Source organism: Anas platyrhynchos, chromosome 2, assembly GCF_047663525.1.
Source record: "Anas platyrhynchos isolate ZD024472 breed Pekin duck chromosome 2, IASCAAS_PekinDuck_T2T, whole genome shotgun sequence".
In the NCBI taxonomy this organism is placed as follows: domain Eukaryota; kingdom Metazoa; phylum Chordata; class Aves; order Anseriformes; family Anatidae; genus Anas; species Anas platyrhynchos.
Window position 1 is genome coordinate 137,754,902 of NC_092588.1, and position 27,237 is coordinate 137,782,138.

At 38.4% G+C, this 27,237-nt stretch overlaps 1 protein-coding gene across 1 annotated transcript in view; it reads right to left on the reverse strand.

The window, feature by feature from the left end:
• The window catches only part of ITGA8 (integrin subunit alpha 8), a 110,024-nt gene that overhangs the window by 55,741 nt on the left and 27,046 nt on the right, over positions 1 to 27,237 (reverse strand). The window contains exons 13-21 of the mRNA XM_038174267.2: positions 25,273 to 25,478; positions 22,917 to 23,108; positions 11,740 to 11,785; positions 9,550 to 9,657; positions 4,429 to 4,484; positions 3,736 to 3,890; positions 2,468 to 2,605; positions 1,939 to 2,006; positions 995 to 1,142 (exon numbers count right to left, since the gene is read on the reverse strand). Of these exons, the coding sequence (XP_038030195.2) occupies positions 995 to 1,142; positions 1,939 to 2,006; positions 2,468 to 2,605; positions 3,736 to 3,890; positions 4,429 to 4,484; positions 9,550 to 9,657; positions 11,740 to 11,785; positions 22,917 to 23,108; positions 25,273 to 25,478 (1,117 nt within the window). The remainder of the gene's footprint in view (positions 1 to 994; positions 1,143 to 1,938; positions 2,007 to 2,467; positions 2,606 to 3,735; positions 3,891 to 4,428; positions 4,485 to 9,549; positions 9,658 to 11,739; positions 11,786 to 22,916; positions 23,109 to 25,272; positions 25,479 to 27,237) is intronic.

Genomic DNA, 27,237 nt, shown 5'->3' on the forward strand with positions numbered 1-27,237 from the left:
GGAGTGAAATCCAGCTGGCAACTGCTCACCAGTGGTGTTCCGTTGATGTTGGGGCCCATCCTCTTTAATATCTTTATTAATGATTTGGATGAGGGAACTGGGTGCACCCTCAGTTAAGTTTGCAGATGGGGGGAAGTGTCGATCTGCTGGAGGGCAGGAAGGCCCTGCAGAGGGACCAGGACAAGTTGGGTCGATGGGCAGAGGCCAAGGGGATGACGTTCAACATGGCTCAGTGCCAGGTCCTGCACTTTGGCCACAACAACCCCATGCAGCACTATTGGCTTGGGGCTGAGTGGCTGGAAAGCTGTGCAGAGGAAAAGGATCTGGGGGTGCTGGTTGATGCTCGCCTGGACATGAGCCGGCAGTGTGCTCAGGTGGCCAAGAAGGCCAACAACATCCTGGCTTGTACCAGGAATAGTGCAGCCAGCAGGAGCAGGGACATGATCGTCCCTCTGTGCTCAGCTCTGGTAAGGCAGCACCTCGAGTGCTGTGTTAAGCTTTGGGCCTCTCACTACAAGAAGGACATTGAGGCCCTGGAATGTGTCCAGAGAAGAGCTACGAAGCTGGTGAAGGGCCTGGAACAAAAGTCTCACAAGGAGCCTAAGGGAGCTGGGGTTGTTTAGTCGAGGAGACTCAGGCGAGACTTCATTGCTTTCTGCAACTACCTGAAAGGAAGGCGTGGGGAGCTGGGGGTCGGCCTCTTCTCACAGGTAACTAGTGATAGGACTAGAGAAAATGGCCTCAAGGTGTGCCAGGGGAGGTTTAGGTTGGAAATGTAGGAGAAAGAGTAGTCAAGCATTGAAATGGGTTGCTCTGGGAGGTGGTGGTGTCACTGTCTCTGGAGGTGTTTAAGGAGAGGTTGTACCTGGTGCTTAGGGACGTGGTGTAGTGAGTGATAGTGGTGGTAGGGGGATGGATGGACCAGATGATCTTGGAGGTCTTTACCAACCTTAATGATTCTATGATTATCACTAACATTTTGATTTTCATTTACCTTGTTGTTGCGTTCAACACCAGTGTAATCTGCTTCAGGTGGAATCTTTATATGTAGCTCAGCTTCATAGGCTCCTTCTCCATCATTCCTTGGATTTATTATGAGCATTACACAGTTTTCTTCTCCAATTATTAGCGGATCTTTATCTCTATATAGAACATACAACTTGTCAGGAATTAAAACATCCACAAGTATGATTTACATATGATTAAAGTAGAAGGCCAATTTGCTCTCATAGCATCTGCTCTGGAAAAATATTCTGTGAATACAGAGTGAAAGTTTTTCATAAAAAATAATCCCATGGTAAAGTATGCAAGCACCTGGGAAGGAGACAGTTCAAAGGAAAACACATACTATGGATGATCAGAGTAGACTACCAGAGAACCTGAAAGTCAGTTGCATAAAATTTCAGAGCCTGACTACTTTCTACCCAGAGACAAGTATCTACTGGAGGAAAGTACTTGCCACCAGAGACCCATTAGCACTTCTTTCTGGAGGGAACAGAATTGGTGGGATTTCAGTTATCCCTTCATGCCTGTTGTACAAGGAACAGACAGAAGCTCTCCTGAGAACTGCAATAGCACTGTGCCCTTTCCTTTCACAGCTATCTACTGATTTTGATGGCACAGAGACAGATAACAGGACAACACTGAACAATTGGTGTTATCTCTTGGCATTCAGAGAACTAGTACTGCTCCTAACACTTGTAAACTGTACTTTCAATGATAACATTTAAACACCATGAACATGTCTGACAAATACATACTTTATAAGTGTATATTTCTCCACTTCTTGGTTTTCTAGATGAATTAGATGCACAGGTTAAAATCTGGAAATCAGGTAAGAATAAGTAGCAAACAACAGAACTGTGCTTCATTTTGCTAAAGCAGTTAGAATTGTCTGGGTTTTGTTATATACAGTATCAGTTTTTTTATTTCACTTACGGCATAGCAGAAAGCTGCAAGTCAGGAATGCACAAGTTGTCCTCCCCACAGTCTACCAGAATGTAAGCCTGTAGTCACAAAATACGTATATATAATACAGTTTGTATATGCTTGAAAGTCCAAATCACTTCATTAAATATCCCAAATTTAAATGTCTTAAATGTCACTATCACTGCCCTTCTGAATTAATCTCCTTTCTACAAGTTCCTTTCCACTTGAGTACTGTTGGAGACTATTTAGATTGTAAACTATGTCCTTACCAGAATAATAACATCTTTCAGGCCCTTTCCCACAGTAACTTGGCTTACATACCGTAAAATGCAATCAAAACTATGAACAAAACAAAATTTTGGAAATGCTTTAAAGGTTCCCTGGTTCTATATTTATCTTCAATATACATTTTGAATTAATTAAACCCTCGTTGTGCAATTTCTGGGCCTGATACTCTTTTTAAAGAAAAATGACACACATTATACTCCTAAACATTTTTGAGTTTATATACAGAAGATGCTGCATGCAAAATTCATACCTGTTCTGTTACTGAGCTTTTCTGGTAATAATTCAGTATTGGCTTCACAGTCAAGCCATCTTCAAAAAGGGATTCATCCAAGCTATAATTCAAGTTTATATTGATGGGAGACAATTTATCTCTAAATTCTGTTTCATCCTATGAGAGACAATCATATAATAAAAAACAATAGTTTAAAGTAATTCCTTCAGATGAGTAAGGTATTGCAACAGATTCAGAATTAGTCTTATTGAAGGTAAAGAGTTGGTTCTTTGACAGGTGCTGGCCAAAATCTGCCTATTTGTAACATCATTATGAAAGCAAAATGATTCACATGGAACTGGAATGCCCAAAACACATTGCCTCCACAGCCCCACATCTGGAAGAAGCTGGCTGAGCTGAGTAGACTCAGAATTTTTTCAAAGCATCAGCTTAAAAGAAGCTGTTTAAAAGAGACACGCAAAACCAAATGCTATCAGCTGCTGCCCGTCTTCTGTTTGGAATGGAAGGAGTGCACGCGTGGATTTGTGGAGGTAATATTGTTGGTTTGTTCCATAACCAATGACATATATGGACTAGTGACGGTAAAACTCCACCAACTCCTTGTTTCTATGCTGTCTTACATATTTCTTGAGATTCCCCCATTTCATCTCCCACTACATTTCTAGGACCAGCCTTGAAATCTGCTTTAATGGCAGGAGGTAATTCCAGCTGCAAGTGAGTAACCGACGACCTTTGCTCCTTCATAACTTAAGTGCCACTGTTTTAATTTTTCAAAAAATATTTTAAAAGATTTTTAAAATATTTTAAATAATATATTAATTTAGGCCAATGTTGTTGGCGACACGCCCTTAACATATTTGTTGGAACTGAGTTGAAATGACATTTAACAAGTTCAGTTGATTATTGTACTGCAAATACTATAAGAGCAAACAATGTTGCACTTTTGTATAAGGAGATGCAGTGTATAATTAGAATTTCCAGAAGACCATGAATTGAACATATTTGTACACAGAAGAACCGTACACTCTTCTTCAAAGGAAGTCGTTCTTTTATATTTGCATTGACAAAAAATGAGACAAAGATTTACATGGGAATTCTTGCTGAGGTAGAAGAATGGTCTGGACACTCAGACCAGACCTTTCTTATCTCTCATTTCTGTAATTCTGGGATCTAAGAACACTGGAAAATGTTCTTGCTTTTCCAAAGGGCTCCCCCTTTTTATTCATCTTTTAAAATTCCTGATACTACTCAAATTATGGTGACAGTCCAAAATATTTTAAACTTACTCTGAGATAAACAAGAAAGTCCTGGCAACGGAGCTGTTTCTGTCTTTCTATCACAATGGAGAAGTAATGATGTGACTGATGGTAGTCAAAGAAGAGAGTCCTTTTAACAGCTCCTTTCTGTTTCAATGAATCTAACTGCAATTCACCTTTCAGCACTAAAGAATATAAGTAAATCGAGTATTTATTTATTTAACATGGAAAGAAAAAATAGCAAACAATTCATTAAATATTATAGTTAATAACTAGCATTAACATAACAAATAACTAGCAAAGTCTTCCAAGTAAAACTAATCCATGCCCAAAGTATCTGTCCGTTTAGGAGCATACTAGTTTTTGATGCAAAGTATGTCCTACATGTAACTTCAGTCAAGCTTTGCAAATTCATTTACAGATCATATGTGTACTACACAGGAAATCTGTTTTTTATTTTTGTTTGCTTGTTTATTTGTTTTTCAAAACAGAACATTCTCCAGCTGGGTACAATCTTATTTTTGTTTGTAAAATGGCTAAAAATTAATAAAAAATCCTTCAAGTGAATAGGACAAGCTTTGTGTTTATATAAGTACCACTTTAACTGCATTTTCTTACCTTAGGAACATTGTAGTCCTATTATCTTTCAAGGCATAAGAAAAAAAAATAAATCTGAATTTAAGTGGGACAGACTAAATTACAGGAATATAAAACATTTCTTACCTATCGCATCTGAAATACTTTGACCTTCAAATGCTGCGCAGACTCTTACTGTAAAACTATGTATAAAAAGAAGAAATAATTATTAGCAAAAAGAGAGCTGACCTGGGGAATAGCAAATCCTAAATCATACCCATGTTCTTGTTTCCTTTTCTTAAATGATGTTCACTGATATCTGTGTTTAGGCACCCAACATACCCCTAAGTCAGCAAGTCTCCCAGGCTCCACCAATACTCAAAGAAGAAAGACAAGATAGCCTCAAAATATCTTCCCTGGAAAAATATTATAAAGATATATATATAAAGATATATAAAGAGAACTTTTCCCACTAATTCTGGAGAAAGCCTACAGAGATCACCCTTTTAATACTACTGATAAATTTGGGTTCCTAATGCTGAGCTTCAGCAAGCCACCATTGTATGAGGCTGCCTGCAGAAGTCCTTTCTGCTTCATCATGCTGAAGAAAGAAAGACTTCCATGATTTCAAGATGGTGCAATTCAATACAAAGTGTCCCTGGTTAACAGTCATTCTCATGGAATACTTTAATGGGTTCAGAAAATATTTTGCTTTGTATAGGGGAGAATCAGCTGAACATGGATAGTAAGTCATCATTGGAAGATGTGAAACCAGCATATTTTACAGTAATACCTTGGGTTAAATAGAAATACTTTTGAATTAGTCATTGCTCTTATTCTCCATGCAGTGGATTAAAAACCAGCAACACAATCTTTAAAATAACCTGCAATCATATTCTAATTGAATGTTTGCTTTCGCTGACAAACATAATGAAACTGTGCCACATCTGGGATTCATATAACTTTCATGACCTTATTAAATATTTTCCTCTTGGCCAAAAAGATTGCCTTATGCCATTAAGCTATGCTTAACCACAGCCTTCAAATGACATTAGGAGTGTCGATTCACGTTCCATGCAGAAATTGCAAATTCGGTCACATTCCTACTTCTTTAGAATTATGAGTTAACAGATGAAGAACCGATCATTTGCTGACACACAAGGGCAAGAACAAACAACATGAAAGAGAAAAGCTTGTGTAATTGCATAAATGCGGTTTAGACATCAGGCTTCACAAACTAGTCTGACATGTCATAGCATAAGAGAGCATTTCCTCAAATGTAAACTCACAAGCTGCCACTGTGTGTTGAACTTGGTCATCTCACTTCCTGAAATCTCAAATAATTTTTGCACTATCCTGTTTAAAAAATAGTTGTGTTAAAAATCCAGCTTGAAATGGATTGTAATCAGAAATGAATTGGTTGTTAAATAGCACAACTATAAAATATATTTAATTTATTTTAATGAATGCAATAATTCGTAATACACATTTGATAACCCAAGTTATGTTCTGAAGTAATATGGTAAGAGCCAAGATTTAATCCTTCCTTTCCAGGCACAGCATGTCAAGAAGAGTGCAAAAAAATCAAACTTTTGGAATTTATCAGTCTCTTGGCTCTGCCCATCTGACTGGCAAGACTGTGGGTTTAACAGAATTCCATCACCCATTTCTGATTTTGAGGATATTCAGTTCAGAAACAGTTCTAAAGAGAGATATCCTCATCACTTTGACAAGAAGCTGCTGCGGAGATTTTGCAGGATGTTTAGCTGTGAGAAAATGAAAACGGAGGAAAAGGTAGACCACAGAAGAGGCCAGGAGTCTAAAACATTTTTGAGATTTAAGATCTGACTCCTTGGCACATGAAGAAACATAATAATTGATCTTCTGAACTTGCAGGAGCCATAAAGCAAAAAAGACAATTAACAATAAAAGGAAGGAAACTTCAGCAGGTAAGAAATGACTGGGAAATGGCCCATCACCCTTACGCATATGATCTTTTTTGTGCTGTCAGTCCTATCTCTCTGAAGGAGATCTCTGCACTGCATTTATTCAACAGTGTCTGCCATCACTATCAGCTCATGGTTTGAGTAGTATTCAGTTGTGGCTATGAAATACAGGGAAAGCATTAAAACTGAACACACCAGTTTTCCCTGGTAATCTTGGACCAACAAAGCAGTTTGTTTGAACTAATTTTATGTTCTTCAGTCCCACAGAAACATTTTTAATGTTATTAGAAAAAGCTTAAAAGTATTTCTCTTCATTCAAAACAACATGTGGCATAAATGGGGTAGTATCTTGAGAAGTGAAAATAATATTAGAAAAACAAAGAAGATGGTTTCTGCCCAAAAATGTTTTTTTGGGGCTGCTATTTTTACCAAAAATAACTGAATTTAATCTGGCTACGCTACAGGGTGAAAAAAATAGGAAACGTACTTCAGGAAGTGATAAACTTGAAATTATCAGATACTACTAGAAATTACTTGTCATTGTTGGCTATTTTTTCAGAATACAGAACTGCACACAGAGAGGAAGATGGATAATGCCTTAGCAGAAAGGCACTCAAAGTTTTGATGGTATAGACCTTCATCTGAGCAAAGTAATGAGGCCCTTGAGTCTGTGGGGCACTGATCACATCCAGGTTCCAATGAAGTCAGTGGAAGAAGGAATGCTACCTCTATCTTTCAAACCTTTTTTTTCTTTAAAAAAAAAAAAGTCTGTTGATTGTCTTTGATAGCTTCAAAGTTGCAGAATTTGTTCCAAATTTGTTTTGATAACTCAGAAATAGTGATGTTTTAAACATAGCAGAGAAAGAATTATATATGTTTCTAGAAGTTCAGGACAATTCTCTTAAGATTGTATATAAAAATAACTTTTTATGCATGCTTCCTCTGCACTTCAGTCTTCCAAATTATATAATGGCAAAAATAATATTTTCCTAATACTAGAAAGTGTACAATAATCTACGTTATTCATACTTTACACTTCCTGAAACTGTTCTGGTAGTAGGTTTTCTTTCACTCTAATTTTGCAATGTCAGTCAGTAGACATTTTATACTAGCAGCACAGCTGGCTAAGAGATACAGAAATCTATCCCAAGGGACTAAAGAATTCCTTGCCTGTTGGAGTTTCCCTACTAATTATTTTCATATGTACAATACAAGCTTATATCAACTAAGGAGAAAAATTACAGCATGGAAAATAGCAGCTGGTCTTCAGTCAGTTAGTTCATAATACAAACTAAATCTTCAGGGAAGAATATTTTAGAATAAAGCAGACAGAAATTAAATTATGCTCATAATAAAAGTCTCGTAGATATGAACCAAACATCTTCTGGCTTTTTGTAATATAGAAGTAAAAAGTAATGAAAAAACTCCATGTTACACAAGCCTTTTTTGAACAGTAGCTTACAGCAGGAATACATTTTTAGCAGAGATGTTTTTATTCACTCATGTTGTGAAAAAAAACAAACCAACAAATTGTATCTTTTTTTTTTCTTCCTGTCAGTAAATTAACTGTCAGTAAATGCTATAATATTGGTATTTTTTTCCAGTATAAAACTTATCCAAAGTATTCTTTAGAAGTCTTAAAAACTGAAGTTTTGGGGAAAAAAATCAAATGCACATAGAACAATGAATATGCTACAGCCCAATGTTGATATTTTAATTTTTTTATTGCATTGACTATTAAAATAAAATTTGCTTGAATCAAAATATAAAGATGGATCTTTATCTGGAACCTACTCCAGAAAGGACTAAACGTTCTAAAGTTCTGGGACCACACAGTTCTACCGAGTGCATTCTACCTTCCTCTGTAGGTGGGTGATTTTACTACACACAATGCAGAAATGAGGAACGTAATGATAAATATAAGCAGTTCCGTAAAGAGTAAAAGAATAGAGTAAAAGTGAAAATCTCTTGAAAACCCTGTCCCAGATTTTGACAATCAGTAGATGTAGCACTTCTGAGTCACAAATTGCACCCACTGCATTTACAGCCCATATATTTAGTGGTTTAATGGTGTCAGAGTTGAGTTCCTGTACGTCTCTTAAGTAAACTGTTTCTGGTCATGATTATTTTTTATTTTTCATATTTATCAATTTGATGTAAAACCTCCTCTGCTAACTATTATGTTTGCGACTATTTTTAGAACTCATTTCCCATAAAGAATGTCTCCAGTGTGGGGACTCCCTCTGACCACCTCTGGTCTAAAAGCGGTGAAAAATTAGTGCAGTCACCTTGTCTTTCTCCTTTACACCTTGATATTCTTTTCATACATCCCATGTTCTGCAGGCTTTGTGCCCCTAATGTGTTTAATTAAAATGCTACGGCTAGTTTTTATATTTTAGAAATCTGTTCTGTACAGTCTCTCTGGCAAGACTTACTGGAATTTTATATTCAACTTGCAAGTGTTTATGCTCTGTTTTGTTTTTAGTTTCCTCATTTGTTATGATTTCAACTTCTAAAAAGCATCTAATGTATTTCTAATAGCCTGTTTTATCAGCTGTTATTTGGGGTCTTTTCTAAGTGACTTTCTTATAGTACTGTAAATGCACCTGCATGTGGTGTTAATAGTACTAGATAGCCTCCAACTGTCCTACGACATTTATATTTGTAACTGATCCTGAATTGTTTCAATGTGCTTCAAGGTTCTGAGTGTACTTTTTCTTTTCAAAGTTAAATGCTACTATGGCAGAGGGTTTCTCTTTTAAGGCTCTATCCAACATTGTCCTGCCTGATGCACTAAAAATAGCTTTCCTCTGACCAAAGACAGCCAGAAACAACATCCCATGAACTGCTCTCAGCGTAGTGAGCAGGACACCTTCTCTCTTCCACAAAGGACTAAGATCTCTCTTTCTGTTGCAGAAATTGGTGGGACTACCAGCTCTTTGCATCACTTTCACTGTGATATTTTCTCAGCAAAGATGTGTGTTTTGTCAGGTGAATGCTTTGTCAATCTTGGCTGTTACACGTTTCACTCATCCAGACACTGAATGTGATTTTGCAGCTTGATCCTGTAAGACACTGAACATCTTCCCATGAAAGAGGATATCACACCACTGAACTTTTAGCTACTTCATTTAGAGAATCTGTGAAGTATTGGAAGGTGTCAAAAAGAACTCTATTCTATATCATTTTTGTTGTTGTTGAGCTTATAGCATATTTGAATACCTGTACATTCAACAAAAAGCTGCAAGAAAAGCTAGGAGTGGGAGGTTATTTGAGAAAGAAGAGGATGCTGAAGATGTTTTTTGTCTAATCATGAACTTACCAGGCTACCAAAAGCTGAGAGCCAGGGAGCTGACAAGTCTTATTGTCTGGATTCACAATCATAGGGTTCAGAATAAGCAGAGCATTCACGGTCACAACAGGTCTGGCTCTAAGGGACAGAAATAACATTCACTACATACAGCACATTAGTACCTAAGTTACACCAGAGAAAACAACTGAGATAGACACAAAGAAGCTTGAAATGTAGGGTTACTTGGTAGAAAATACTTTTAAAATGCTGCTCCTACCCAAAAGACCCTTGATATTTTTGAGTGTCAGAAACTATGATACCTTCTGCTATGACATTTCAAAAGTTCTTCACAAAAAAAACACAGGTTAACAGCACACAGCATCGCTGAAACAGTATGCTACACTTAACAATAGGTCTGTCCTGGGATTCACGCACATCAGACACATTTCATCACACTGTGTTTTCATACAGGGCCAGAGCCTGCCTTTTGGAAATTACAGAAGTCCCTTGGCTGTTATTTTATAAACTGTCAGATTTGTGTTTCTTCATGAACAGTGATATATTCAGGCTTGCTATCACTGTTTAAGGTTCTTCAAAAAATGAACATAATTTAGTTAAAATAGAAGTTGATCTAGAATTATCTTAAACCAACAATAAAGTAAACTCTGTCTGACATCATGTCTTGAGACAATTGACTTTGGAAAATGAGAATAATCATCACAGAAAATTCTGCTGAGCATGTGAATACACGGTTGTGGTGATGGGAAACATCCCTCTGAAAAGCAATCTGCTAGTAAGTAATGAGCTAATCCATAATTGAGAGCAGTTTAAAAGAGAAAACAAAATTCTGTTAAGACAATGATACTGTTTTACTTAGATAATTAGATAATACTGTTTTAACTTAGATAATTCTGCCAAAAATAGCTTACTACGGTTACTTTCCTCATATTTTAACCCACAGTTGAGCTTTTATGATCACTTTTCTGTATTGTTTCAGCAAGATAGTCAAAAAATAGTTACTTCCTTCATTTCTGTACAACAGGGAAAACCTTTTTTTTTGTAGCAAAGTTCAGCTAATAAAACTTTCTCCAGCATGACAAGTTTGGTATTTGATACATTCTGGACAGGAAACAGAAAGATGGAGAGATTCTTGCTTGCTATTCACCTTCCTAAATGAAATAGAACACATTTTTTATTGCTATCTAAAGTACACAGTGGATCTCATTCTCCAATGTTTCACATCCTGTGCAGTCATTTAATGCCACTGCAAAGTGATGCATTGCAAAATATTTGCATGACTCTAAAACAGGGCAGCAGGAAAACCAGGTCTTCTCACTGTGCTTAATAGTGTTACCAAAAATGAGCTAATGCTCCTGTTTTACAGAATTCTTATGCTTTGGCAAATACTCATCCAAGAAACAGAACATGCCTTCTCTCAGACAGGTACTGCTCAGAATACAGACAGCAAGAAGACAGAGAGGAATGAGGAAATATGGCTACATCGTTGCAGTAACGGATGGTGAATATTTAAATGCAAAGAACTGTCTGCACATCAGCATTAATAGGGCTGCAGCAGATAGTCATTTATGCATTTGGTAGTTGTAATTTATACTTCTAATCAAAAAGTGCATTTAGCAAAAAACAGTAGTCAGCAACAACTCTGGAGATTTGCAAAGTGAGATCTCATACATTTTTTCTAAACTGAAGCTAAAAGCAGCAGTCTTTATTTCTAATAAATAGATTGTCTTAATGTGCATGACCTCCAAAGAGTCAAGAGTCATCTGAATAATGAATTTCTTACTAGTACCATTCCTCCAAGAAATAAATGAATTTTCAGCATTGTGCTTCATAAATTTCTCTCTGATGAGCTGTAGCAAGAGCTTTTTGACAGAATTTTGTGTGAAGTTGCTTTAAAGGTAGGAAAGACACCATTTTCTTTTCTTGTCTCAGTTAAAATTAACTGAGGAGTCAAGCATTCCAGAAAGAGTTTCTTGAACTAAGACTAAGCATGGAAATTTTCATGAAAAATTGGAATTTTTGAGAATGAGAAAAAAGCAACCTGTAAAACAACATTTGTTGCTCACACAATGCTTCATTTATCATCTGTAATCAGCATCTTTTACACATCGCACCAGGGAAACAAAGAAATGTGACATTTGTTTATTCACAGATCTCCCACTGAAGCTGTAAAATTAAAAATCCATTGTATTTATCACGTACCTGTAAACAACTGCTTTTCCAGCTCCAAATGCACCCACAATTAAATCTGGAGAAAGAAAACAGCTTCAGAAGAACTATATAGAAGCCTCTCATGCATTTTTTTTTCCATCCTAAATAAGATTACTAATATACAGAATGCAGTAACATGAAACAAATGTGGAAATTCCCACTTTCTTAGGAATTTTTTCAACACTGCTATCTTAAAGAAAACATTTAAGACTGGACAAGACTAGCTCATAAATATCTTGGCTGTATCCAGTCAGTGTAAATCTGTTTAACACAGGGTCAGGCATGGTACAATTTTGCTTCTCTGCAGTTTGTATTAAAGAGTAAGAAGAATGCCTTCAACATCCATGCATTTGCATAGAATCACAGAACCACAGAATGGTTTGGGTTGGAAGAGACATTAAAGATCACCCAGTTCCAACCCCCTGCCATGGGCAGGGACACCTCCCACCAGACCAGGTTGCTCAAAGCCCCATCCAGCCTGGCCTTGAATACCTCCAGGGATGGGGCATCCACAGCTTCTCTGGGCAGCCATTGCCTCACCACCCACTGAGTAAAGAACTTCTTCCTGATATGTAATCTAAATCTCTCCTCTTTTAATTTAAAACCATTACCCTTGTCCTATCCCTACACTCCCTGACAAAGAGTCCCTCCCCAGCTTTCCTGTAGGCCCCCTTTAGGTACTGGCAGGCTGCTACAAGGTCTCCCTGGAGCCTTCTCTTCTCCAGGCTGAACAACCCCAGCTCCCTCAGCCTGTCTTCATAGGAGAGGTGCTCCAGCCGTTTGATCATCTTCATGGACCCCCTCTGGACTTGTTCTAACAGGTCCATGTCCTTCTTGTGTTGTGGCCCCAGAGCTGAGAGAAGCACTCAAGGTGGGGTCTCACAAGAGGGACAGAATCCCCTCCCTCGCCCTGCTGGCCACACTGCTTTTGATGTAGATCGGGGTATGGTTAGCTTTCTGGGCTGCAAGCACATGTTGCTGACGCATGTTGAGCTTCTCATCCACCAACACCCCCCACATCCTTCTTCTCAGGGCTGCTCTCAGTTTTATCCCAAACCACTAACTGTCCATTACACAAAGAGATGCAAACAAACTTTTTGGTCACTCGCATGCAGTTCACACTGAAAATTAATGGTGTTCCTTCCTGACAATCCTTCCAATCTTGCTTTGTGCTTTAAGTCATTTGTTCATTAATTTAAGAAATTACATCTTTGTGACCATGAAAACAAGGCATAGGTTGGAGGATGGCTAATTTCATAGTTACTAATGTTTTCAGCATCATATAGGATGTGTTAAGGCCTGTAATAGTTATCAGTTGAAAGCCATCACAAGTCACCATTTGGAACAAATAGGGTCAACAATGTTAGCATTTCACTGGGCCTTGGGCACATCTTTGTTACCAGGCCTGGGTTGGAATCCTACAGGCCCAAATATTTCCTCCTTTCACCTGGAGTCCCCACACGGTGCTCTCTGGAAAGATCCCAACTGGCTTGCTGGAAAGATCACGTAGATCTCCAGTTCTTGTTGGAGAAAAGCTGGGGCCAAGCAGCACGGAAAAAAGGCTCAGCTTTCCTTCTGCCTCTTGCTGGAGCACAGATCAAGAATGGGAAAGAGCTTTGTTTTGTTTTCTTACGCCCTAATGCAATGCCCAGCTGGGTACCTCTTTCGCTCTACTGCTGCTATCCTATGGTTTGATTTACAAACGTGCCATTCGGTAGGCCGGGTCTTACAACAGGCCTTGCAGTGGCACAGCCTGGCACTCTGAGCTGATCTAACTGAGTTCATGAAACCAGTAGACAGGGCCGACAAACAAACCCTTCCTTGCTGTTTCCATTGTTTGAGCGTGGGTGTGCTTAGAGGCACTGAAGTCACGGAGCATAACGCAACGACACAGCTCTGGTGCTAATTAGCCTGGTGGGTTCGGGCAGTGTGTTTTCCAGTGCTGTCTGCCCTTCAGATGGTCAGGATTTAACAAGTTTAAACAAGCACTCCACATGGGCAACAGCCTGTCCTACAATGGATTCCACTGATTAACATCCTCATCGGAGAGGGCATGGACAGTTTATGGATCTGATCTACTTTTTGCATAACATTTACATTTTTCTGCTTCCATTGGCCTTACAGAAACATGCTTCAGAGTCAGGAATACTTTAAATAGCAGAAAATAAGTGTTGCTTCTGTCTCCTTTTTTGGATATTTACGAGTCCTTTTCATTAGCAGCTTTTCTAGAGAGCTTGCTCACAGTCCCAAGACCTAAATATATTTTCCTCTTAAATGAACAACTGATTGAGACATACCTATCATCATAAAGGCTCCACAACACAAGCGGCAGAACTTTCTGTCATTATGAATTCTGTAACTGACATAACTTAGGATATGTACTGTTTCATACCAGACTATATGTCAAAAGGTTTCATTACAGGGCTGTGCTATGGCACTGACAAAACTAGCAGGTATCTATGACTTATCCATATTCTAAAATTGCGATGATTTCATAATCTGATTTTTCATTAAAAAATAAAGCACTCCAATCCTTCACAGACACAAGGTAAAGCTTGAACACACAACTTGAGTTCAAGTTTAATAACCCGTAGCCTGTTTGAACCTGAAGTTACAAAGAATGAGTCTGTGAGACATAGTTAGCCTCCACAGTTTGAGTGAAATCTTAATTTCAGTATCTACAGCTTTATGAACTTATGTCCCCACTATCTCAGCATCCCCACTTTGACATTGAAGAAAATTTTGCACATCTGCTTACCAGTTAAATCCTGGTTTCTCTGGGACAGAACCCAGCTTATTTGAAAACAGAAGCTAATGGTTTTAGAGGAACAATGACAGTCCCCAGTCACCAAAAGACTGAGCAGTCTTTCTGCATTGCCACCTCAGCCAGGCTTGGAGACACAGCTAGAAAGATGAGGACATTCAATAATGGCACCATCACAAAAGCTCCACTTGAACAAATGCTTAGGACAGCTGGGACCATGCTCATCCTGTTCTCATTTGCAAGAGCTTACTTTTTCCCTGACATGTCCTTTATTTTATACTCTTGGCCATAATTATTCTTCAGCTAAAGAGTCTGAACGAGTGTGTGCTGGTTTGCTTGAGATATGATTAATTTTCTTCATAGTAGCATTGTACATGTGTTATGTTTTTTTGTTTTTTGTTTTAATCTGTATGATTTGTAATGACAATAGATGTGATAACACACCGATGTTTTAGTTGTTGCAGAGCAGTGCTTATATTAAGTCAAGGACTCCTCTGCTTCTTGTGCTGCCCTGCCAGCAAGAAAGCTGGGGGTGCACCAAGAGTTGGGAGGGCAAAGAGCCAGGATAGTTGATCCAAATGTAACAAAGTGATATCCCGTACCATATGATGTTATGTTCAACATAAAACTGGGAGGAGTTGGCCAGGGGAGCTGCCTGGGGACTGGCTGGGCATCGATCGGCTGGTGGTGAGAAACTGCGTTAGACATCACTTGCTGGGTGTGCAATTTTTTTTTTCCTTTCTTATTAAACTGTCTTTATCTCAACCCATGAGTTTTCTAACTTTTGCCCTTCCAGTTCTCTTCCCCACACATCCAGCTGCGGGGGAAATAAGCAGCTCAGCTGCCCACTGGGTTAAACCACAACAGCGTGAAACTACTAAGAAGGAAAAGTGGACTTCAGAATAAATGTGCAAAGAATAAAACATACTTATGTCCAGGAGTGACATCTGTGAGCTAACATAAGGACCAAGTCATTATATATTCAAGAAGAGGATTTACTGGAAGATCCATTAGAGTTAGGCTTTGCTTTTACTTGTTCTCTTACAGAGCATTTAGCTTTATTCTTTCTTTCACTGCTTTCTGGGGTCAACTCTTATACTTCTCATTGGAAAAAAAAAAATAACACAACAAAACAAACCATTTTTGACACTGATACAAATCCAAGAGATTTGAATACACATCAAATCAGATCACTTATATGCAGAAGTTTTGAATTTGTTGTGTGTTTTGAAGAAGAAAAGTTATTAATCATTTCTATGAAAGAAAAGCATGTCTAAATTATCCGCAGCTTGGCAAGTTTCCGCTCCTAAAAATAGAGAGAAGTTGTTTTTATTCATTTCTTGTTAATGCTACACATGCAATGTCACTGATATAAAGTCCACTAGTTAGAAAACAAGGGTTTAACGAGGAATTTGGAATTACACAGAAAAAAAAAAAAAGGAAAAAAAAACAGCATAGCGAAGTGTAACCCTTCCAAGCAGAGCCTGAAGGAAAGCAGATGAAAACTTCTGACTGCACCTTTGCATTTCTGAGTAGTTTTTTTTTAAGGTCCGAGTATTTACAAATAGCGAAAGAAAAAGAGAGAGGTATCTGACTCACAAAATGGCCTTCACTCCTTTTCTATTTCATGTTTTCAGGAGGATGAGGATCCTTCTAGATTCAGGTAAATGACCACCTTGTCTATGCCAACTCATTGAGAAGATCTTTTACCATCTGTTCCTCCTTCAGAGAAGCAGAGCTGAAGGAAGGGCTGGTGTGCTTCTGCCTCATTGCTGCTGTGGCATAAATGAGCTGTAGGGCTCACAACCAAAATGCTCGATAGGTTTTTTAAGCTCATCTCTTTACCTGTACCTTCCACGTGGCCATGCCAGACCTTAAAGGCTGTGCTAAAGGGCAGAACCCAGCCATGATGCTGAATGAATCTTCAACTAACTGAAGGAAGTAGAGTTCTACTTCCAGTCTCAACAACTCATTTATTAACTTGAGCAAATTCTTTGATCCCCTGATATTTTTAAAGGACATCTCCATCCCTTATGAGAGATGCAGCCCCAGGGAGCCTTAAGCGGGGGAGGAACGTGTGGCGTGCTCAGCACTCCACCCTTCATTTGGAGTCTGTCCAGCGGTCCCAAGAGACGTGGCCAAGGCACGGAATCTCATCTTCATGGGGAGACGGGGGCCAAGAACAGCAGTCAGCGAAGAACTGCACCATTGGCACACATTTCACTTGCCAGAAACACAGAAATGAAAACGACAGACAGATGAGTCACTGCCCCACCACAACTCTATCAGGATACAGGCATGAAAGTGTTTGCTTTATGGGCTCAGTATGTTTTGCTGGCAGCTTTAAACAGCATATTGTGTAGTCTGTCAATTTAATTGCATAGTAGAAATAGTAACTGGAAAACAATTAAGAATCCTATCAGTGTAGGTGCTAATGGAAATTTCGCAAAAGAGAGTGAGAAACTGCGTAACTGAAAACCCTGTTAATTTTTTTGTGTGAGCCTTTCTTCTTTTTTATTTCCCCACCATCGGATTTCTATTTCTGCTTTCTAGGATTTCAGAGATCACTAAACAGTAAGAAAGGGCCAGAATAACTTTCCCTTTAAATGGCCGTTACTACAGGCTTGACCATAATGAAGGACACAGGATTTATCCAATTCAGCCAACCTTCCTCAAGAATTTTAGCTGAATATGACACTCAACCACCACCCAAATCAGAATCACTTTCTTGTACCATTTTCAACTGTCTCGATCCTCATGTTTTTAAACCATTCTGGAAGCAGATCTGTTAAGAATAACACCTAAGGCTAATTCAATGCTCCAGTTTTGTCTGAATGAGACCCTTTCATAGTGCAGTGTATTATTCACTCCATTATACTACAAACAAATCCAAAAGGAGGCAGGTCATGTCCTGTCACTTCAGTCAATTCCTACTTCCTGTTATTAACTGCTTTATTCTTATACTCTATTGGGCAAAATATTGTTAATTTCATTAAATAACTCAAAGAATTTTAGAAAAGCACATCTATAAATTAAATAGATCATTTGCACAATTGTTAATCGTAAAATTACCATATTTTCAGAAGATTCTTGGCTTATCACTATATTTTTGATTGATTATTCATGTGTAGACAAATTTAGCTGGTAGAAACAACAGCTCTTCTGCATTTGCTGGCAGAACCCATGCCCTTGTTCTGGCTCCCACGCTCAGCAGTCTTTTCTTACCAGAGCAGATGCAACTTTTCATTGATTAAACTTGTTTGTCTTCCACAAATCTCCTGGACCAATTTCATAATTTAATCATCACTAGATTATGACTCTGTGATATCATTGGCATGCTGCCTATTGCTCTCAAAAACTTATGAGCACTGAAGAACCCTTGCTTCTCAGAAAGAAACTTGAGTGTTTTCTTTCCACTGTTTGAGTTAACGTACTTAGCAGATGGAGCTGCTAAATACTCCTATTTTAATATGATTACACTGGATTGCTGAAGTTCTTAGGAAATTTTGTCTGATTATGACACTTGTTTCTTTCTTAAAATGTTTCTAGAGTAAATTGTTTGTATTATATTATTTAATTGAATTATTAAATATAAATATGTGTACTCTTAAGACAATAACTGAGCCCAAAATAATGGGCTTTATCCATTTCCCTGGCAGAAAAAGGCTTGACTAAAAAGAATAACCAAAAGAACAGGCCAACAGAACTGCATTTGTTTAAAACTGTGATACCCTGATCACCATCAAATTTCAGTGACACTTATTCCAGGGGAATCTCTAAGTTAATAGGGAAGACCTACACAAGTGTCAAAGCAGACAGGGAACAGAAACCATATTGCATAATGTATTTGAGCAATTAACTAATTAACTATCAACAGCCTTTGAATAGTGAATTCATCCAGAGCACTGCTCAGAATCCACCCACACCGTTAAAAGAAACTGGTTAAACAACCCTGGCTCACAAAAACATTTGAACAAACCACAGTCTGCCGGAGGATATGCCACAAGAAGAAAGCAAGCTTAATGAGTTGAGCAAGTTTCTCATTATAAACTATTTGCTCAGCTATAATCAGCCATCAAGTGACTGAGCATATGCTCAAATGTGAGGGTGGAAACCTCACAGCCTCCAAATGCCTGAGCCCTGCACAGATAGATGAACCAGCTGGAAGTGCAGCACCGTCACCTAGATAATCACAGACTTCAAGCACTCAGTTGGGAACAGCTTTGAACTGATTCCCAGAAGCAAAAAGAAATGAGTTTATTTTTCCTAACTAGTTGCATTTTCTAACTATGCAATTAGAAAAGATAGATAAAATAATACATAAAATAAGCTACAATTCAAAATGTAAGCCTAAGCTGAGACCTCATTCCTTGCTCCAGGCCTTGTGACACAAATAAAACTCAGGATAGAGCAAAGGGGCCCTAAAAGCTCCAGATTTACTGGGAAGGGAGTGGTAACTGTGTTGAAAGTTACCATTAGACTGTTCAGATAGGCATAGACATAGGCAGTCAGGAAAGGCATGCTGGGGCAGGGACTGCAAAAGATCCTGGGCAAACCTTGAAGAGGTGCTGCTACAGAGAATCCCATGGCTATCCCATCGGAACATTATGACCAAGGAAGTGGTGGAGTGCTCATCCCTGGAAATATTTATGGGCGGATGTTGGATGGTTTAGTGATGGGACTCAGTAGGTCAGGTGACATTTGGACTTGATGATCCTGAAGGTCTTTTCCAACCTAAAGGATTCTATGATTCTATGATCTTCACCCAAAAATCTAGCTCTTGAATTTACATTCCGGCCTCTTCACCTGGAAGTACAGCACTAAGCCTCAGATCACGTTCTTCTGTTTTTTTCTTCTGACTGACATATCTGACTGACATGCTTGATTTACCTTGCTGTTACTGCTTCCTTATAGCCTTTCTGACTATAACGTTTGGTCAAATTTAGACTGTATCAGACTATAAAGTTTGCCTAACTCTCATATGACCACAAAGAAAGGAGCAGAGGGGGCAGCTGCACGTCCTTCGAGAGACACACCTGTCAGCAGCACAGGGTTTTACCCCTGGTGCTTCCCAGGGCTGAAAGTTTCCCACTGCTTTTAGGCCTGCAAAGTAGAGGCTTGCATATTATCACCCCAGCTATGTAGATAAAGGAGTAGTTCTGGGCACACAATATCTGCAGCGTCTGTGAACTTGACATGATTTACAGAAGTCCTGCTCTGGAAGTCTGTGGAGATGTAAACCTAGGGTTGTGCTTAATAACAAAAACTAAATCTTCCCTGTTGAAAGGTTAAAAAAATCCCTGTATTTTCACAATGCTCAGAGAAGAGGTCTGTTACTTTTACAGCACTAATATCTATGCCAGGGCAGCTGAAGACAGATGGTCATTACACTGAGAGGACCGTTAATGAGAAGGAAAAGCAGCCCTGTCTGTATGCTGACCCTACTAAAAAATTACTAAAATATAGAAGAAAAACCAGACTGTGATTCATCCTCACTTTTCAGAAACTGTATTCCCCAACTTGTAACTCAGTCTTTAAGTGTGCTGGCTCATGGGAGAGTCCAGGATGAAGTTCAGTGATCTGTGAGAGGAAGCCATACAGGCAAGTGGTCTCTTCTGGCCTCCAAGTCTGTGAATCCACTGTGCTGCTCCAAGAACATTAATCTGTCGTCTGATTTAACGATGAAGCACTGAAACTCTAAAATCTCTGAAAATGCTACACAGTGCATGAAAAATGAAATGCCTCTCACTTCCTAGCCAGGGATATACCTGCATCATGAACAACGTTAGGCACAAAGACTCAAGAAAATTGTACCAGCACCGCTTAAATTAAAGGAGCCCTCACAAACTAGTGTCTGAAGCTTTGAACTTCTTGAAAGCTTGATCCCTTTTTGAGTTTATTTGTCTTCACACCACTCTTTGACCATAGAAGAGATAATTGCTGGGAGACTCTCACCTTAGACTGTGGCAATATGTGTTTATACCTTCAGCCAGACATTACAGCTGGCTCTCATTTCCCCATCTCCAGGGAACTGAACTTCTGAGAGTGATGAGTCAATATAACCTGATTTTATTAACCTTTTCTTTCTGTAAAATGGTTGAGTTTACAATATAGTCATTAAAAAAATGTTGAGATCCTTTCCTAATCTTATACAACCCTCTTTGAATCACAGGTATGACCCATAGTTTGGGAAGCACTGAATTACAAGTCCTTCTATAGTCAGCAAATGCCCTGCCTCTCAGTTGACATCTAAAATAAAACTTCCTTCATATTCTTTCAAAGTTCTATCCTTTCTTTCCTCTTCATTCAAGGGCAGCCCTTCAGGATTTCCGTCAGAAGGTAAAAAAGAAAAGCTTTTTGACACAAGAAGGATTACTTGTTTCATTGCCTAGTGTGTTTGTCCTGGACTTGCATTTCCCCATATTATTTCCTTTCTTTCTTTTACCCACAGGAAGGTATTCTATTCTTGTGCTAATACCGTGCCATGGTTGTGCTATTTTCACAGCTCTGTTTTGGTGCTTCAAGTGTATGACTTAAGGAAGAGGTGGTCAGCTAATAGTAAGGTGTGTTTTTTTTTTTTTGCTTGTGTCATTTTCTGACAGATTCTCACCAGTGCTCAGGACTGCTCATCCAGATACTCAACGAGCGATGTAGGAAAAAGCTAATTATGATAAATGTAGGTTTGTTTTCTATTTCTAAAATAAATAATTCATGTAACAAAACCAAACCATCTAACTCATGGTATGCTGATATCACAATGGGAAATTCTTCAAGTAGGATGTATAGCAGAGCCAACAATGACAGGCAGGATAAATCCAGTAAATCTCACAAGTGAACTGACTACAGAAGCTCCTCAGTGCACATTTAGAAAGATCGAGTCCCATCATCCAAACTTTTCATTAATTAGCTTCAAAGATGCTCCACAAAAAGTGGTTTATACAGTAGGTAGACTTCTACTCTTCTTGCTTCCCAATGTGACTCAAAGAAGATCTGAAAGAATCTTTCCTTTCCCTCTATCTTTTCAATCTTAGAAATGTAAGGAATGCAATATCCTGTTTTCTTTGGTTTTGCTAGGGGGCCTTGTGTGTGCTTTAGAAAATGTTTAAATGCTGGAACTTTAATAAAGAGCTCCCTTGTCCAAAACAACCTCATTAGTCATGGACAATGAAAAACTATTAATAGCATCACAGACAATATGCAAACAAAAAGTCAGAACACTGTTTAAAGTCCTTTCTCTTAAATGCTTAAGTTTCTCTCACTTAAAGCGATAGCCTCATTTTATTACTCTGCAGTCAGCTTTTCTGTTGGGTAAGACTGTAATTTCTATCATAAACACCCCTTTCCAGAAACCTTCTTCCTCATCTGAGAAAAACAAAAGCAAAACTCTTCTAAGGTTTTTACAATCCATCACAAAATCAAAAGAGATCACACTTTTGTCCCTTTGAAAATCAAAATTTTCCCTTTCTAAAGAACACAACTTTTAAGAACTCCTAGCCTGAAACAACCCAGGCTAACAAGAGAGATTTCACAGTGAGTTAGAAAACAAAGACTTAGCATCCTACTGTGGATGAACCTTTCACAATAAAAAATATGATGTTTTATTGCACGCTATTGCTAAGCTTCTGAATTCTAATGAAAAGAAACAAAACAGATTTGTTTTCAGAAGAGAGAGAGTAAACACAAACACATGTAAAATATCTTCAACATTCAGACTACTTGGATGCTGGGAACATTCCTCTTTTAAAAAACAAACACCTCCTTCCCAGCAAAACTCAACTGATGTTACCAACTTGACAAATGTGAATGCATGTCAGGTAAACTAATAAGAAAGAATCACAGCTAACCTGAAGAGGAAAAGTTGACACAGCAGAATGAAAACAAACAAACAAAAGCATAGAAAGGCCCAAATTAAATATCTGTCTTTAAGCAATGTCTTTGCATTCTCTGTTTTTTGTAATGAGAACAAAGCTGTTAAGAACCCAAATACAGCCCATCATCTCTTTGGACAGCAAAAAACAACTTAGCAACACTACCAAGTCGATCTCTTTCTACAACACAACATGTTTTTAATTAAGAAAGAATGCTAGAATGAAGGAAACCTTACAAGTTCAATAAGCTGAGAGCACTCAGTGGGGGGAAAGGGTTAAGCTTGTATTGTAAACTTCACATGTTTTATGTTAATGTAACTGTTTAAGCCCTTTCTTGACTTTCTGATCATGTCTTTTGACAGGAAAGGGAGTATTTGTTTTGTCTGATTTTAACTCTCAGGAAAGCAAGCTAGAACTATCCAAAAATATGTCTATTCGTTAATTTGACCTCTGCCTTCCAAAAGGAGCAGTTTAGGCATGATGCATTTTCCAGGGGATGGAAGTATGAAATTCCCTTTCTAATGGAAAAATCTTACCTGGGTAATCATTCTTGTCTACATCCGAGTCTCCTCTCAGAGTGAAGCCAAATCCCGAAGGCATGGACTGTGAGGCCCAGGCTCCATTGAGAACCTGGGAAGGGTTAGTATTTAACCCATTACTGTATCCATTGTAAATGAACACTTTCCCTCTTCGGTCTTCACCTGCAAATGGTGCACCGATAGCAATGTCTGCAGCACAGTAAAAGAATAAAAAGAATGGGCACAGTTAAAACAAAGCAAGAATTAAGTCCCTGCGGGAAATCAGACCTAAAAGGTTTCTGCTATGTACATGCAAAAACTATGGCATTCTGTACTTCTCTGTGCATTCTAATTTCAGGGCAGATATTCAAGAATGTTCATGATGTCTTATGTATCAAACTTTTATGACAAAAGCTTACAAACTCATCCTGTGAGGGTGTTATTACATTGTACTAAATTGCTAATCCACACTGTATTCCTCTACTGCATTTCCAGGACATTTAATAAGCTTTAATAAATTGAGACATAATGAATGCCTGAATCCACTTCATTTTATATAGTCAGATAAAATTTTTCCCTGATTTCTTCCATCACCTAGTTAATAAGGAATAGCTGTTACAGAAAATTAATTTTATTATTCCTGATAAAATGTTCAACACAGGGAAAAACCCCACCCACCCCTTTCAAACATCCAGTGTGTTAGTATGCAAAAGAGAACAATGTAATGTAAGGTTTTATCTATACCAAGCCAACATGTTACTGAGAAATGGAGGAGGAGGAAATAGGAGGCCTTGTGTATTATGCAACTGAGCACTGCAATACTTAAAAAATGAGGTGTCATATCCAAGAAGTGGAACTCACAAAGCTCTTCACAATTCTAACACATAGGAAGTGGAGAGAATCATGATAGAAGTGGAGAAAGTCAAAGACTCAAAGACTGAGATTCAGCAGCTGAACTAGCTGAGCTAGCCAACAGGAAACACTATCTACAGCTATAATTTTTAGGATCTCATCAAGGAGCTGACACTAGACTCCTTTATTAAACTTGACTTTTGCACCTGGAATTCCTACCTTCCCTCTGAAGGGAGGAAGGCAACAAAGCTCTGCGACTCATGTCTTCAATTATGAAGCAGAATACCTCAGCTCTAGATCCTTCTTAGCATTCTTTATACAGCAAGAAATACAAGCAGGAATACATCTTCCCTTCCCTACCAGAATGCCACGGAGACCAGCCTTCCCTGCCTGGAGAAGCTGAAGGCATCTGCTGCTGCTCACAGGTAGGAAAGAGAAAGTCTTCACCATGGGGTTCAGCCCGGCTGGGGCTTCCAGGGAAACGGGATTCCCAGAAAACCCAATGAGGGTATTCTCACCAACCACAACCCATTGACTTCTGCAAGATGGGATTGGAGTTTTCTGCACCCTGAACCCCAGTAAAATCCTATGTATCCAGAGATGACTTATCCCTTGCACAGGAGACACACATTCGCCACACTGCCCTACAGTCTAGTGGTTAGAGCACTGTGCAAAAGGAGGAGCTAAGTCCTTTGTTTTTAGTTTACTGGCTGAAGTATCTTTAAGGCTACTGTTCAAAATAACTCCACCCGTAAAAACCCCTTGGGGCTTTAGATGCAGAGATGCCTCCTTGCAGGTCCCTAGCATCTGGAAACAGGACGTAAGAAAATGCATGTAGGTAAGATGAGAACGTTACTGACCGTGAGTAGGAGCCTAACTCTAGGTGCTCAAAGCATCCAAGCTATCTCATACAATTAAGCAAATTAATTTACTTGGACTGTTTTCCAGAACTTTGGCTCTCGGTTTACTTGGTGAATGTTTTGCTATTTATTTGTGTGCTACTGGTATCTGGAAAAGATCCCACCATGAAACTGTTTCTTTCTGTGCCTAAATATCAGTGGAAGCCTGATTCCAAAACAGTATCCCTGTACTTATCCTCTTCCTTCATTGTGGGCAAGATACTCCTGCTCCAGTTACTAAGCCTTATTCAATTTATCCAAGCATTTGAAGAGAGAAAGAGAACTCTGCTTTTAAACAAATTCAACATCTTAACTAAGTATTTAAATCTAATTATATTTATAAAACAACAGATAATATTTTGATTCAAATGAACATGTTAGCATTTAGTAAAAAATAGCACTGTAGTGAATAAGACTGTCCTAAAAGTAAGCTTTTTATGGTTTGGCCCTCAGTACCAGTTTCATTGGGTTAGTGTAAATCCTCATGACTTTCAAAAGCAATTACATGGTGAAACGTCTTTTTCAGGCACTGCACAGACACTTCATCTTCACTGCTTAGCCATTTTTAATATCAATGTTATACACACACACATATATATATTACTACATTATATAAAAATTACCATTATATCCATCCTGATTGAGATCTCCAAGGTGTGTGATTGCACTGCCAAATCTACCAAACACTTCCGTGCTGGTCAGAATTTGCGCGTCTTGGAAGAGGAAAGCACTTTCTTGCAGGTACAGATAAACTTGCCCAACTTCTTTAGGCTTGCTCTCAAATTCTCGTTCCATAAAGAGAGGGGCCCCAACTAAGATATCATCTAAACTGGAAGAGTCAAACAAAAATTAGTGTCACTGAGAGACTGAGCAAAACCAACAAAGTTCATGCATTTGTTTAAGATGAAGCAAACTAAAAGAGGCAGGGAGGCATTTCTGGAGTTCTTCCAGCACAACCACTTGGTAAAAGCATGGTCAACTGGAGAAGCCTACCCAGGGCTGTGCCCACTCCAGTTTTTAGTATCACCAAGGATGGAGACTCCATAACGTCTCTGGGCAACCTGCTCCAGTGTTCAATCAACCTCACAGCAAAAAATTTTCTGCTAAGGTTTAAATAGAGTTTATCGTACTTTGGTTCATGCCCATGATAGACACTGAAATGCTATACTTTGCAGTTTATGATACAGAAGTCCAGAATTTAACTCAGAGGTAATCTGTGTTAGCAGAACAAGTTCAGTAGATATATCCTGCTAATGGCGCTAGTGAAAGACAAAGCTTCATATCAACTGTAGATTTTTTTTAACATTACACATCAGTAAGTGAACAACAGACCAAAAATTGCCACTTGCCAGGATATTTTTGAAGTAATACACATGAAACACAGGCAGAACATCAAATCATAGAGAATTCCTCATCACTAATTCAAATGTAAGCTGGGAGACAAAGCCAAAGTTTCATTTCTGAAAACTCTTCTGTTGAATATTAGAGTAGCTGCGGTGCTTATGTTATTTGCTGTTATTTTGGTGTATTAAGTATTAAAGAGAAAAGATATCAAAAAGTCATAGTAATATGAGGCTTAAAGGGAAAAGTTAATCTCTATGTTTTGCTAGTCCAAGAAGGATCAGTAAAAGATGACAGACTAATCAAAAGATATGTTGCATCTTACCAACATTTATTTGGCAAGAAAAAAAAAGATGCTTTACTGGACAGAAAATAATAAAATCAAGCAAGATTGATAGACATGTAACAAGAGGAAATGTTCATAATAGATCATTTTGAAATATGAAACAATGGTACCAGATAAATTTCTGAAGATTGTTCAAGCCCCTGTAAACTAACAGGAAAATTCCCATTATATTCAGTGGCACTGGTCATCCATATTAAGGAACTCTGTTATTGCAAAGATCTACTACTACTTAATCCTAGCATTTTAAATTTAGAAAACATATTCTCTATCATTAACATGAAACTTTGTTCCAACTTTGTAAAAATCACAGAAAACTTTATATGCTCACTTCACCATATTCTGAATAGTGATGTTTTCACAGAGGCTTTATTCATTAGCAAACCAATTAGGAAAAATGCACTACAGTGTTTTTCCTAATCCTGATAGAAAACAACAACAAAACCACAGAAGCATGTCCTAGGAGTAGCTTAGCTGCTACTCTACCATGGATTTACACTATTGTTCTAGGATGCGTACCACGGAATTGAATAGAGAATGTCTCGTTTGAATGCCTTTTAATCACATTGTAGAAGTTACACATTCTGTAAATTGTGACAAAGCACTTACTCAAAATGTTATTTTTCTATTAAGTTTTATAGATGTTTCCACAAAGGAAACTGTAATTCAAAGTGTTAGGTCACTTCTGTACAGTTCTTTTTTATATGTCAGATATTACTCCGTTGCATGGCTAACTACAAAAGGAAGGAAGCAGAAGCTGACTTCACAGCAAAGGTGGGGTTTTCCTTCCACACTAAACATCAAAAGTTCTCTGCTAATGGAAGGTGTTAGTGGCTTGGACAGAATGTCAGCTGCAGCTGTTGTCATGAAACAACAGCAACAACAGAAACAGATCATTAATGTT